This window comes from Peromyscus maniculatus, chromosome 13 (genome assembly GCF_049852395.1).
Source record: "Peromyscus maniculatus bairdii isolate BWxNUB_F1_BW_parent chromosome 13, HU_Pman_BW_mat_3.1, whole genome shotgun sequence".
Lineage (NCBI taxonomy): Eukaryota > Metazoa > Chordata > Mammalia > Rodentia > Cricetidae > Peromyscus > Peromyscus maniculatus.
Window position 1 is genome coordinate 64,928,889 of NC_134864.1, and position 14,168 is coordinate 64,943,056.

The window sequence follows — 14,168 nt, forward strand, 5'->3', positions numbered from 1 at the left end:
CAGCACGTATGCTCCAGCACTCTGAGGAGGCTGGGTCGGTCGTCATTGTCTGCAGCGGGCTTCCATGAGCACTAACCCTCCGTTAGTTAACCCTCCGTTGCTGGGCCACCAGCAACCCTCTGAGTTCAGTCTCTGACAGGGTTCCAATCCGCCGTCATGCTTCCACCCCCACTGAGGGGGACCTCAGGCATTTGTTCAGTGGCGCCTGTGTTGGCACTTTGAAGGTTGCTTCTCAAATGTCAACCCACAGAATGGTTTTGTTTCTACTGATTGGAAGATTCTCCGCTTCTAGTTTTAGGTCCCAGTGCCCTATATTTTGATCATTATATGCACCAATATTTAAAATTACCAATATACCTCATTAGAATAAAAACCGTTTGTGTTTTTTTTTCCTTTACCGCTTAAATTAAGCAGGTCCTTGTGAAAATTTAAATGACAATGACAAGTCCAAAAAGAAAGAAAGAAAGAAAGAAAAAAACCCCTAAAATTCCACCAAAATAATGCGGCACTATTTACATTTCAGTTGCCGTCTTTCTGCACTTTCTCTCTGTAAGCACCCAGATATCATTTCCCCTAAAGCAGATTGAATCACACGTACAGCTTTATTACACGTTTCACACTTCTTTATTCCTCGCCTGCATGCACACCACCAGCACCACCCTTTCAGACATCAGTGTTGGCAGTTAAATACACAGGCTTTCATATCCATGATCCCATGATTAAATAAAAGTGGAAACTGCGTGAATTGTGCATGTGGTTACGGAGTTTTCTAAGGGATGACGTCAAGAGTTTACCACTTACAAAAATGAAACTTCATTATTCATTTCTCTGCTTTCCAAATTTCATTTCACAGAAACCCTCTCTTATCGGTGGTAACTAACAGTCCACAGTGTGGGTGCACTGCGATTTACTGGGCAATTCCTGCTTAGTGGGCAATCTCCGAATTTCCAGTTGTTCATAGATTATCATGGGCATTGCTTTAAGTTTTACGGGATAGGGGTCTCGAAATGTACTTACTAGTTAAAATCATAAGCATTTTAAAACTTGAGAGATATGAGATTGCTTTTCTAAGATGTCACAAATTCACAATTCATCAGGAAAATAGGAAAGAATGATTCTCTACAGTTTCATTAAGTAGAGCTGTATATATTTTATATATATAGACCCACAAACACACACTGTGTGTGTGTGTGTGTGTGTGCGTATGCGTGTGCGTGTGCGTGTGCGTGTGCGTGTGTGTGTGTGTGTGTGTGTGTGTGTGTGTGTGTGTGTGTGTGTGATGTATATGGTGTGCATCCCAGGGCACAGCTGTGGAGGTCAGAAGACAACTTGTGGAAGTTGGTTCTTCCTTCCCAAGTGGGTTCTAGGGATTGAACTCTGGTCGTCAGGCTTGGCAGCAAGTACCTTTACTCACTGAGACATCCTGCTGACTCCAACTACAGTTGTAATGTCTTTCATTTTTGCCAATGTGATTTTTGGGGAACTCTTTCTTTCTTTTTTCTTTCCTTTTCCTTCCTTCCTTCCTTCCTTCCTTCCTTCCTTCCTTCCTTCCTTCCTTCCTTCCTTCCTTCCTTCCTTCCTCCCTCCCTCCCTCCCTCCCTCCCTCTTTCTCTCTCTCCCTCTCTCCTCCTCTCTCATTTTGATGACACCAAGTCTTACAATTGAGAATTTATGTTTTTAATTTATCCCTTCTGAAACTTTGACAATTTCAATATGACCCTAGCTTAATTCATAGAAGACCTATATTTTTCTTGTTGTATTTGTTCTAGGTTTTTGTTTTGTTTTGTTTTTCGAGACAGGGTTTCTCTGTGTAGCTTTGGAGCCTGTCCTGGATCTCACTCTGTAGACCAGGCTGGCCTCAAACTCACAGAGATCCACCTGCCTCTGTCTCTCAAGTGCTGGGATTAAAGGCATATACCTCCACCACCTGGCTTGTTCTTAACTTTTAAGAAAAAAAAAAGTGTTTTCAAACAGTTTATAGCTACATAAATATTATGCACATTTACGAGTACCATGTGATACCTCAACACTTGGATACATTGTGTATTATTTACATGAACTTGAGTGTGCCTTGCTTTTCTAGCATTTATCCTTTCAGTACAATGTGTTAAAAATTTTAAATCATTTCTCTTAGTATTTTTAAATGTAATTTCCCCCATTTCCACTTATAGATGATTATTACCAATGAGTATTATACCATCTTGCTTATTCCTGATATAATTTTGAGTCCTTTTGTCTCTGAGATACACCATTATATCATCAAGATAGATGGTGTATACTTTCTTTACCAGTATTTACACTTAATAGTCTATCTCCTTCTGTAATCTTATCTGAACACCTTTTAATAATGACAATGGTGCATGCACTATTGTCCTGGCAATAAAGGAGAAAAGGTAGCTGGATGATTCTATAAGAAATAGATTGCCAAGGCATCTGTCTTTGTGTATAATGAGCAAGACTCATGGTTGGATTCTCCCCAGAGTAGCTCAGGACATTGTTAGAGGATCTCATCTGAGCCTTCAGATGCTAAACCATCTCACACTAGGAGCAGCTGCACCCTGCCCTCCTCCTGAAACAATCTCACCAACAGTTTTATGTATTTATGTTGCTTCAGAAGCATCTAAAGTCAGGCATCTGCCAACACAAAGATCGTATAATACAGTTCTTGATTTTGCTTTCAGCTAGGAATTCTAAAGAGGTCACATGTGGGCTCACTCGGGGTGTCTGCAAATTCAGTGGGTTGTGTTACAATCAAGGCGAACAGTGAACTTGAGGAACTCGCTGCTTTTATGGCTGGAAAAGCAAGCCCAGTCTTTAGCAGAAGAACTGCTTTACCTCATCAAGGCTGCTACTAAGAATATCCCAGAGGGAGCTGGAGTCAAGGGTGGCCAGGGCTTTACGTTCTCAGCATTCCTCAGTAGATGCTGCAAGGGCACACAGGAGCACTCAGCAGCCACAGCAGGCTGTCTTTACCAACAAGTAGAACTTCCACAAGTTGTGAGACCTCTAAGTGACCTCAGCCCAAACCACTTACTTTGTGATCAATACATGGCATCTTTCCACTGTTTGTTTAAGCACTGCACCTATCTTCAGGTTCCGTAAATAATGACTGCCCTGAACATATTTCTTATAGAAAATAGTAGGCCAGGCCGTGGTGGCTCAAGCCTTTAATCCCAGCACTCGGGAGGCAGAGCTAGGCAGATCTCTGTGAGTTTGAGGCCAGCCTGGGCTACTAAGTGAGTTCCAGGAAAGGCGCAAAGCTACACAAAGAAACCCTGTCTTGAAAAACCAAAAAAAAAAAAAGAAAGAAAAGAAAGAAAAAAAAAGAAAATAATAGAATGTCTGACAAAATAAAATTAAATGGTTCACAGAGTCTAGTAGCCAAAAAGGTGTCAGGTTGTTGTTGTCTTTAGGTAGTCATGATTTGGAAAGCCCAAAGCTGTAGAATGAAAAGCACCTGGCTTTGAGGTTGATTTCCCTTGAGTTTCTGGTTCTATGACTCCTTACAGATGATGTAGTACTCACACATGACATAATACCTGTTCTTCCTAATGCAAACCTTTCCAGATCTACCTGGGATTAAAGCTGCCTGTAAAATATACTGTAGGTACTCAGTAAACGCACGGACTAATTTTCTTGTGTTCAAGCATGCATGATAAGGTTAGCATCTACCTTTGCTCATTTCCTGTTTAAAATTGAAGTTTATCTGTTGCAAGCTGTGAATTCCCTGTGGACACAGACTGTTAGTCATCAGAGTGGTCTCCAACTTCTCTTTTGACTTGACTGACAATTTTCAAAATCAAAACTCATCTTTTACAAAAAATTCTGCAGAAATCAAAGGGAAAGATCTGCTTTGAAATATATATATAATATATATATATTATATGTATATTGTGTAGAAGCTTTATGATTTCTGTTTAGTTTTCATCATTAAGCCAGCACATGCCTAACTATTTAAAGGAGATTCTAAAGCCAGAAACCTGGAGTAGAAGTGGAACCCCATCTTGAGTCTGCTGTCCAGGGTCGTCCCTGCTGAGGGCTTGGCGCTTGCTTTCCCTGCCTTTTCTATGCAAGAAAAATGTGGCTTTAACGTGGCTTTGCTGACAACTCTGGGCCGGGGCGAATTATTTGATTCAGAGCCACGTGTGGCGCCTTTCTTGTGAGTCCTCAAGAAACGCCAGGGAAGTCCCCAGTGTTGTTTATTTAAAACACACACACACACAATCTCACGTTTTCTGAAGCTGCTTTTGTATTTGTAGTTTTTTATTTTATATTTCAGTTCCTTTTATACTTCCTGGAACACAGATCAATCAGTTTGGTCATGTCTGTTAAACTAGGAAGACATTGGATTTTGCTGATTTATGTGTATGAGAGTCAACCTCCCCTAACATAACCTTGAAGCCATACAGAAACCCTCTTATTATTTAGAGTGCTTTGTGAGTTACAAAGGTCTTTCAGTTGACTGGCATGCTCTTCACAAGCATTAGTCTCTCAACTATCAGGGCAACTAAAGCAATGAAGATTAACCAGCCATTTACTCAAAGCCATGGAGTGAATGTCTGAGGCACAGAGTCAGGTGCTCTGCAGAGTAACCGTCACAGGTAGATTAGGTCTCCGTGGGTGCGTTAGTCCTTTGTCTTGTTGCTGTGACTAAGCCTGACAAAAGCCTCTTGAGGATGGCAGGAGTGTGAGGTGGCTGGTCACACTGTACCTGCGGTCAGGAAACAGAGACCAGTGACGGTGCCCAGCCCAGGACCCCCAGCACATGGAGCCACGGTGGTACCACGTTTGTGGTAGTCTTCCTACTCCAGTTCACATACTCTAGAGAACCCCCACAGATGTACCCAGAATAATGTCCCCTTGGTGATTCTACAAGCTGTCTGTCAAGCCAACAATCGACATCTAGTCAATCAAAGCAGATATAGAACATTGTGCCAAGAATGTACTCAGAGTTTACAGAGGACATGCTGAGTGCCTTTGGGAAGCATGTTCCTAGGAAACACACCATAGCACACACACTTGCAGCTGATTGTTAGCTAGTTAAAGTGCATTGGTGTTGGCATGAAGAAAAGGCATTAAAATGTACACCTTTTGGAAGCTGGGTGTAGTAGCAAAACCCTGCAGTTCCAACACTTGAAAGGCAGAGGCAGGTGAATCTCTATGAGTTCGAGGCCAGCCTGGTCTACAGAGCAAGATCCAGGACAGGTACCAAAATTACACAGAGAAACCGTCTCCAAAAACCAAGCCAAAACAAAGCAAAAAAGCCCCAAACAGACAAACAAACCAACCAATCTACTTTTGCCTAGGGAAAGCACTTCATTTTTACTTCACTCATTTCTAGTGAGAGGGTAGTAGCTTACAGAGGGAGTGGGGAAGATTTGTCACTCTCTTAAATAAATAAATAAAATTCCTGAAAAACTGAGCAGAAAGTGCAGAGTTCCCACATCGTCCCTCCCACTAGACAGCCTCTTAAATATTGTGTCAACGTGATACGTTCGTGGCAACTGATGAACTGACGGTGTATTAACATGGAACAACGCTGTGTCTCCACCACAGAAATGTTACACAAGACCATTTCACTGCTCCCTTCCCCGCCCCTCCATCCTCTTTGCTCCTCCCCTCCAAACCCCTGTCAACCACTGACTCTCTTACTATCTTCCTACTCTCTGTGTGTGTGTGTGGGGGGGGGGGGGTGGTACATGTGCTCACGTGGGTGCCCATGAATGTGAAGGCCAGAGGTCAGTTCAGAGTGCCTTCCTCAGTTGCTCACTGCCATGTTGTTTGAGACGTGGCCTCTTTCTGAACCTGGAGCTCACCAGTCATATGTAGATGGTGTCTGTGTGTGCACTTCCACCCTCCTTAAATAAAAGAGTGATAAAAACTGAAGAGTGGTGGCCGGATGCCGTGACAAGAGTGTGTTTAGTTTTATAAGAAATGGCGAGCTGTCTCCCCAAGCCCCTTCATTGTTCACGCCCCCGTTAGCCGTGACGGAGAGACCTCCCCAATCAGCCCTTGCATCTTACACTCAAGCCTCTCAACTGCTGTTGCCGTGTGGCAGTCCCTGTGTCACTGTTACTGTGTGTGATGTGAAGTCAGGTCACAGCCGTTCACGCGCTTGTCGCTTGACTTACACACGCTGTTGTAATAACACGTGCTGTTTAATTGCTTTTTAAAATGCAGCCAAAGTAGAGCGCTACAATTTGCAGTCGGAACAAATAGGTGTGTGTGCAGAGACTGTCACGAACAAGCCAGCATTTGACTTTTGTCCAATCCGTATTTGCGTACTGGTTAAACGATCCAGATTCATACGTCCTCGGAAAGCAACAGTAAATGCTTTACAGGCTTTAGAAAGGAATCCACCCACCAGGTTGCATTCTGTGGCTGAAGTCGGGGTGTGCAGATTGCCTGTTACACTCAGAGGAGCTGTGGTAAGAGCAATGGCTTCCCTTAGGAGAGATGGACAAGCTCTGAACAGTCAGAAGCTGCAAGCTCTACACAGCATCACCTTTAAATACACATCTGTGTCAGAAGCGACCCGCTGTCTGAACAGAACGCACAATGCTACTGCAGGAAAGTGGAAAGATGTGTTTAATCGAATAACTAATGCTAAGGAGTGGGAGGTGGATTTGCTTTGGCAAGACCTAAAGTCATATTATTTGGAGTTCTGGGGATCTAAAAAGAAAAAAAAAAAAGGAAAGAAAGAAAAAAAAATCTTTACATGGCATAAGATTCAGATCATAAAAAGCACGTGTCGCTGTTACCTTGTATCAGCTGATTTCTGCAGTTGCCCTCTATCTAATTAAAATTGTACAGCAATGTCTAAGAACAAGAACGGTGGCTAGAGAGGCGGCTCAGAGGTTACAACCATTCGCTGCTCTTGCAGAGGATCCAGGTCCAGTCCTCAGCACCCACCTACATGTGACTCACAATAATCTGTAATTCCAGTTTCAGGGCATCTGATGCCCTCTTCTGACTTCCGCTGGCACCACCAGGCACGCACAGGGTACACATATACATGCAGGCGAAGCACTCGTACACGTAAACAGTAAGAACAGCCCCCGTGGCACCACTGAACGTAGTAGATGGATAAGGACTGCTAGGTGCACCGTCAGCGATCCCCCTCACTGCACAGTGGTGTGGTTGCTAATGACGGTGTGATCAGACCACTAGAACTCCTAGCGCGTCAGTCAGCAAGCCAGCTAGCCATCCTGGAAGGGACTCGAAGGCCAGTTCTTGCCTGAAAATCTGATACTGAGAACTTACGGTGAACATTCCAGTATGAAACCTTGCAGAAAGGAGAGAGTAGAGCTATATCCGTGCCGTGCTCCAGAGAAAGGCGTCACTGGCGTCTGGACAGCCCACAGGACTGCTCTATGGACAAACACAGCAGGCTATGAATCTGAGCTTAAACAAGATTCAGAAAAGCTAATTCTAAATAAGCAAAGAAGGGCTGGGAATGTGTCAGCCATGTTTATTTTGTGTGCATTTACCCTTTGGTGTGTGTATAATACTGGTTACTCAGTTAAGTATCTATATCCACTTTGAAATAGCGTTCTTGAAATAAGATAAAATGCATGTGACTAAAAAGGATTATGTCATAGTTAGTCATCTTGCTTTAGGGTAAAAATCATTACTGGAGATAAAGATCAGTTCATAGCCATGAAGGACTTTAATCACGAGCAATATGTTATGCATCTAAATATTTCTATCAGAAACAGAAGAACAACTTACAAAGTAGCTTCATTCAATAACTTATAAAATCGATAGTTAAAGCAAGCCAGCACCAAGACAGGAATTTACACAAAATGACATCTGACTTAATAAAGCAGAATAAAATATTTGGACCCAACAACTACAGGATACCCATTCCTTGAAAGTTAGCATGAAATTTTCACATGTTATCCATATGCTGGGCCACAGAGCAGATATTAACAAACTTAGGGGCTGAGGTCATCAGCGTCTCTATCTGATCAAAATCAAAATATATCACAAGTTGTGTTGTAGGAGAAGCAGAAGAAAGTTCCCGTGTTTGGAAATTAACCAGTATACTTCCAAACAAGTCTTGAAGGTGAAACCTGGATGGACATGAGATAATTGAAAAGGGAGAAGATTCTATCAATGTTGTGCAGGAGCCGATTAATGGGTGTAGAAAATCTAGAAGAATCCACAGATAAAAATTTAGAATTAACAAATATTATAAATACATCATTAGAATCTATAGGAGTCAGCAACTTTGCTAGACTCAAAATCAATACACAAATTTAACTGTTTTTATATATCAGCCACAAGAGGAAGCTATCAGGTATCCTCATATCAAAACAGTATCAACTAAACAGAAGCAACCCTAACAAGATGCTTCAGATCTCCTGTGGAAAATTAAGAATGTTTATTAGACATTCTACAGTTGTGATATGACTGGATCAGAACAAAACTATATGCATTCCAAATCTCCCTTAATGGCTCTAAAGATCCAGCGGTACTGAAACTGTCAGTGGTGTGTGTGTGTGTGTGTGTGTGTGTGTGTGTGTGTGTGTGTGTGTGAGAGAGAGAGAGAGAGAGAGAGAGAGAGAGAGAGAGAGAGAGAGAAGAGAGAGAGGAGAGAGAGGAGAGAGAGATTGTGTGAATATATGAGGTGTGTGAGTGTGTTAGTGTGTAGGGGACTCTTATAAGCTGATTCTGAAATCTGCATGGAAATAAATGCAAAAAGCCATATTCTGCCTGCTATCAGGACTTAACCGTAAAATTCCAGTGACACCTCAGTGTCACCTCCAGTGATCCTTAGATGATCTCTGAGATGGAACCGAATACAGGGAGAAGGATCTCATGTTGGTGGGAACACAGGATTTATGGCAGAGCTGGGCCAGCCGAGTGGGGACAATGTGTTCTCAATGAATGTTGTTGGAATTGTGCATCCAAAGGAAAAACTGAAAGAAACCTCTCTCACTGAAAAGCTCCAAATAAACTGCAATTGACAGCAAAGCGAGTTTATTACAGTTGCTAGTGTTGTTACTCTTAATATTACAAAGTTACCCTTGTTTTGCAGCTGGGAGGGCTGGCTAGCATGTACCGTGATAAAATTGTAGAAGCAATCACAGCCATAACATTTACAACCCATAACCCATGAGTTCATCTAGACTCAAAAAGACAGAAAAAAAAAATCCCCACTGTGGAATCTTAGTAAAAGGTTTACTAAGCACATCATTAAACATTCCAATCACTGGGGAAAAGACTAATAATTTCGACTTTGCCGCCATGAAAAGCCTCTGTTGATTGACACCAGGAGACAGCGAGAGGACATCGCAGAGAGCGGGAGAACTTCACAAGACCTTGACATAGAAAGGAGTAAAATGCCACAGGGGTCTCCCTCGGGACTGCTTTTTCCCTTGCCACCAACACACACGCTGGGGTTCATTTTATTGCTGATCTGAGATCTATACACATAGTCACTACTCAAAGGTGAGCAGGAGCGTGTTTTTTTTTTGTTTTTTTTTTTTTTTTTTTTTTGTGGTTTTTCGAGACAGGGTTTCTCTGTGTAGCTTTGCGCCTTTCCTAGGACTCACTTGGTAGTCCAGGCTGGCCTCGAACTCACAGAGATCCACCTGGCTCTGCCTCCTGAGTGCTGGGATTAAAGGCGTGCACCACCACCACCGCCGCAGCAGCAGCAGCAGCAGCAGCAGCAGCAGCCGCCGCCGCCGCCGCCGCCGCCACCACCACCACCACCCGGCTAGCATGTCTTTTAATACTTAGGAAAGTGAAATAGTCATTTGATATTGAACACAGTGATTTTTCATAAGACATTTTGTCTCAAACATTTGAGTGAGACATTACATTAGGGGGAATTGAGAAGTGAAAATGTATTCTTCAATGAAAAAAGTGTGGAAAGAAATGAGTGACTTAACCTCAGCAGACATGGAAGAAGGCAGAGGGAAAGAAAGTGGTGAAGCTGAGTTTGACAGGAGACAGAAGATGAGCTCAGCATGCAGTGTCGAGGACAGCTCCTCCATGGACATCCTCCATCCTGAGAAGAACAGAGACAGCACCGTGCATCTGCAGCCTTAGAGGGACCCTCATTGCAGAAGGACAAATTCTCAATTAATATCAATAGCAGAGCTCCCAAGTTAGCCCTAAAAGGAACTCTTTCTTAGCAATGAAATAATTTTTTAATGCCCTTCAGGTCAAAGATGAGAAAACATAGGTTTGGGGGAAAACACTTAAAGGTAAGCTGTATGAAAAGAACCAAGAGATGTCAAAATTAACAGGAGTAAATTCAAATAGACTCTGTAATATGGATGTTTTAGAAACATGGTATTCCCACAAACTGAGTGGAGTCACTTTCATATCTGTGTGTTCTGAGTTTCAGTTAATTCCCTTGTTTTCTGCTGGAAATTTCTGATTTAAAGAAGGAAAACATTTTTTAAAGAGTGAATATGGAAGCATAGGAACCCAAATAGTTGGTTTTTACCCCAGTTTCACAAATGGAAATATTAATTGACACAGAATCTGATATATTATCACAGAAGCCACAGCTGTAATAATGTTTACAACCAACAACCTTCATTTTTCTCCCCAGAAAGATCCTTTGGTTTAGCTGCCTGTATGATCTATATTTGATCAGTGTTAATTTTCTGCTTTTTGGACTGTTAATTTTTTTTTGCTATTGACCTTTTGTCCATTTCATGGGTCTCAGTTCCACCTCAAGAAAGGATGGCAGAGATTCAGTTAGTGTGCTTGTGTCTCTGTGCCTCTTGCTAATCTTGCCTCAGAAAACTCTAGCAAAGCCCTTTTCACACTAATATCTAAATGATGGTGTTCCAGAGAGTCCTGTAAATCAAGGCTAGAAAACTCAGTGCTTGCAGGTAAGAAAAATGAGTGCACACTCATTGCTGGGCACCACGACAACCTGAAGAAATTCATGATTTTCATTTACAACAATGTATCTGATGGTTCAATTAGTGCCTCGGGCTGCCAATTAACAATGTATGCATCGTTAACCTTGGCAATAAAAACAAAACGCGTTCCTCAATATCAAAAATATTATTGCTGAAATGTGGGTATAGTTTTGCTTGAGTATAGTGTTATGAGGTAGTTGGCATGAATGCCATCACCTGCAGATCATAGCAGAGAGCTATCACATGTACAACGAGGACCCTCTTGGTTCTTGAGAATTCATAGGACATAACCACCATGTCTAAACCTGCCTAGTACCTAAAATAAACACACCTCCTGTGTTCTAGGTCTCTCATAAAGAAGTGCTCAAAGAACAGCTATTGAGTCTTGAAAGCAAAGAGAGCAACATTCTCTCATTAGGAGTCCAGGTGTCCAAGGCATTGCAAAGGAATAGATTATTGGAACAGATCCCAAATAATTTTAAAGGGAGATTATTGTTGGTTTTCAAGTATGACATTCCCTTATGACATCAAAGCATGACATGCTGCTTTTGCTTACTATTTTTCAGGGGAAGTTTCATGGAAATCCAATGCATGTAGCCGTGGTAATCTCAAATTGTTTAAGGGAAGAGAGGAGAATACTGGCTGCAGCGAACATGCCTATCCAGGTAACATTTTCTGATCCGTAGTCACATGCATTGTCCATCCCATCGCTGGCTTGCCAAGTGATGGTTTCTGAGTGTGTGACCTTGCTTTCTCCTCGGGTCCAGTTTTCTGCAGAATCGATTTCTTCTTCCCTCTCGATGGCTCCACCCTCCTTCCAGGCACTCATGCTCAAGGTCTTGGGCTCATCTGTGAGAAGTTTCTTGTCCTTTTTGACATAATTATTAAGTCTTTTCAAATTCCTTTTTTTTTTTTAAACCACGGGGCCTCATGTAGTGCAGGCTGGCCTTGAGCTCACTATGTAGTCGAGGCTGGCCTTGTGATCTTTCTGTCCTCCTTCCAAGTGCTGGGATCAAGAATTGTGGCACCAGACTGGCTTCTCTAGATTCCTTCCTGTTTCCATGGCTAAGTTCCGGTCTAAGATCTTACACTATCAATCCAGGAATGCAGTGACCACATTTCAGTTGACTTCCCAGTTCCGCTTTGGACTCCTCCTCCTCGGCTGGCTGTCTTCACAGCCTGCTCTTGACTGATGCTTCTGGACCGTCTGACTCCCAAGCCTAAGCTGCTGCTACTCCAACAGGAATTTTGAGTTACAGAAGCTCCCTAAGTACTGGTTTGACCGTTCTTGGCCCTAATGTCGTTTACAGTATATTTTTATCTCATTCTTCTGAATGTGATAAGAATCTAGCAAAGATAAGTAAAGGAATCGACAGTCTCTAAGATGCACTTTTTTTAGTTAAACCAACAAGAAAAAGATTCATAAAACAATACATTTTCTAAATGACATTCTTCATACTTTAGTGAATCATACAACTTATGAAGATCTAACAACAGCATATTGAGTATAAAACTTCTGGTTACTATCAGGTTATGGATGTTTTTGTAAGACTTTCAAGTCTTAGCAACTTATTATTCTTGGATGACACAGAATGGTCTTGTTTTCATTTGAAAACTGTAGCTTCTAAGCTACAGTTTAGGGTTGTCCATTTTTATACCGGTCACATATATATCCATTCCTGTCTCATCTCTCTCTGTCTCTCTGTCTCTGTCTTTCTCTGTCTCTCTGTCTCTCTCTGTCTGTCTGTCTCTCTCTCTCATGTATGTGTGCTCTCTCCAAATGTCAAATATTAGTCAAATCCAAACATTTAAGTACATACTAATCAAAGGAACTCTGAAAATACGTTAATATTGCATACTACTATAAAAAAAAAAGAGAAGTGTTTTTTTTTTTTTTTTTTAATTTCAAGTAGGTAGACAAATCACGGAATAATGGAGATGGATGTGGGGGAAGGGAAGGCTTTGCTGGTCTGAAGGATGTGAGACAGTTAAAACACTCCGCTGAGAGCTGAAAGCATGGTTTTCCTTGAGCTCCCACCACTGCTCTGCTGTGCACTGTCAAGTTATCAACTTTTCTAACCTGTTCTCTGCTCAACTGCATGGTGCAGGGGCCGCTTACATGTCTTGTTCTCATCTTCAGATGGCTGTAGGCCTTTGCGGTTAAGGGCCATACTCAGTGTCAGACGATTAGAGTGGCCGAGATACGGTGCTGGCAGGAGTGCCTTGGCCTTTCTGCTTAACCAAATCGTTCTTCCGTTTCCTGCAGAAAGTTCCCTTTGCTTTGAAGCAAAAATAAATCACATCTCAGCAGGTTCAACACCCTCCATCGCTAATTTAAGCCTAAGTTAATGTGATCCTTTAGCACTAATTTAAAATTACATGAAGTTCAAGAGTAATGGAAGTAGACTGCGGGAAATTATGAACGTTTTTTTAAGACATGAAGGTAGGAGCTAAAAGATGGCTCCACGGTTAAGAGGTCTTCCAGAGGACCCAGTTCAGTTTCTAGTACCCACACTGGATAGCTCACAACTTCCCATAGTTCCAGCTGCAGGGCATCAGATGTCTAGACTCTGCTGTCACCTGCACACACACACACACACACACACACACAGAGAGAGATAAAATCTTTTAAAAATCATAAAATGGCACACATTTTTACTATTTAGTGTTAATATTACATTTTGGTATATGTGCTGTTCTCGCCATATCTACTTAATTCCAAATATCTATGCACATATTCATATACTTACGGATATATATGTCTGCATGCATATCCAAGTAGAAATTACATCTAGTGTTTTATAATCTGCTTAGTAGCTTAGATTGTAATACTGTCTACATGATGTCATTTAAGAGTTTCTACAGTGCACAGAGCCAGACTGACCCAAGACTTTCTCTAAGGCCCAATGAAAGGACAAAACAAAACTTTAGTTCTGTGCCCTTGTCCAGGAGTGGACTTATCAAGGCTTGTTAGGCCTGGAGCCTGTGCCTCAGAGGAGCCAAGGTTGTGGCTTCTGGGGACCCACCTCTTCCCCTTGGACTGTGGTTGTCTGTCCTTAGGCAGCTGTCCGGGTGTCCTGTGCTCTCCCTGCCAACACTGACTCAGCTCTCTGCTGACCTTGGCTTCCCGCTCCCCGCAAACAGTGCATATGATGTTGTGCTTCTTAATGAACTTCCTTGGCGTAAGTGACCAGTTTGTGTCAGATCTCCAGGTTTCAGCTACTGATTTTTCTTCTTTATTTCTTGTCTTCTGCTGGATGGGGACAAGTGGAACCCAAT

The 14,168-nt window shown here is 42.2% G+C and overlaps 1 protein-coding gene across 2 annotated transcripts in view; it reads left to right on the forward strand.

Moving 5' to 3' along the window:
• Stat4 (signal transducer and activator of transcription 4) overlaps positions 1–14,168 on the forward strand; it is a 95,307-nt gene that overhangs the window by 42,087 nt on the left and 39,052 nt on the right. For both annotated transcript variants that reach the window (XM_015993708.3, XM_042260400.2), the window contains exon 4: positions 11,456–11,554. In XM_015993708.3, coding sequence (XP_015849194.1) covers positions 11,456–11,554 — 99 coding nt within the window. The remainder of the gene's footprint in view (positions 1–11,455; positions 11,555–14,168) is intronic.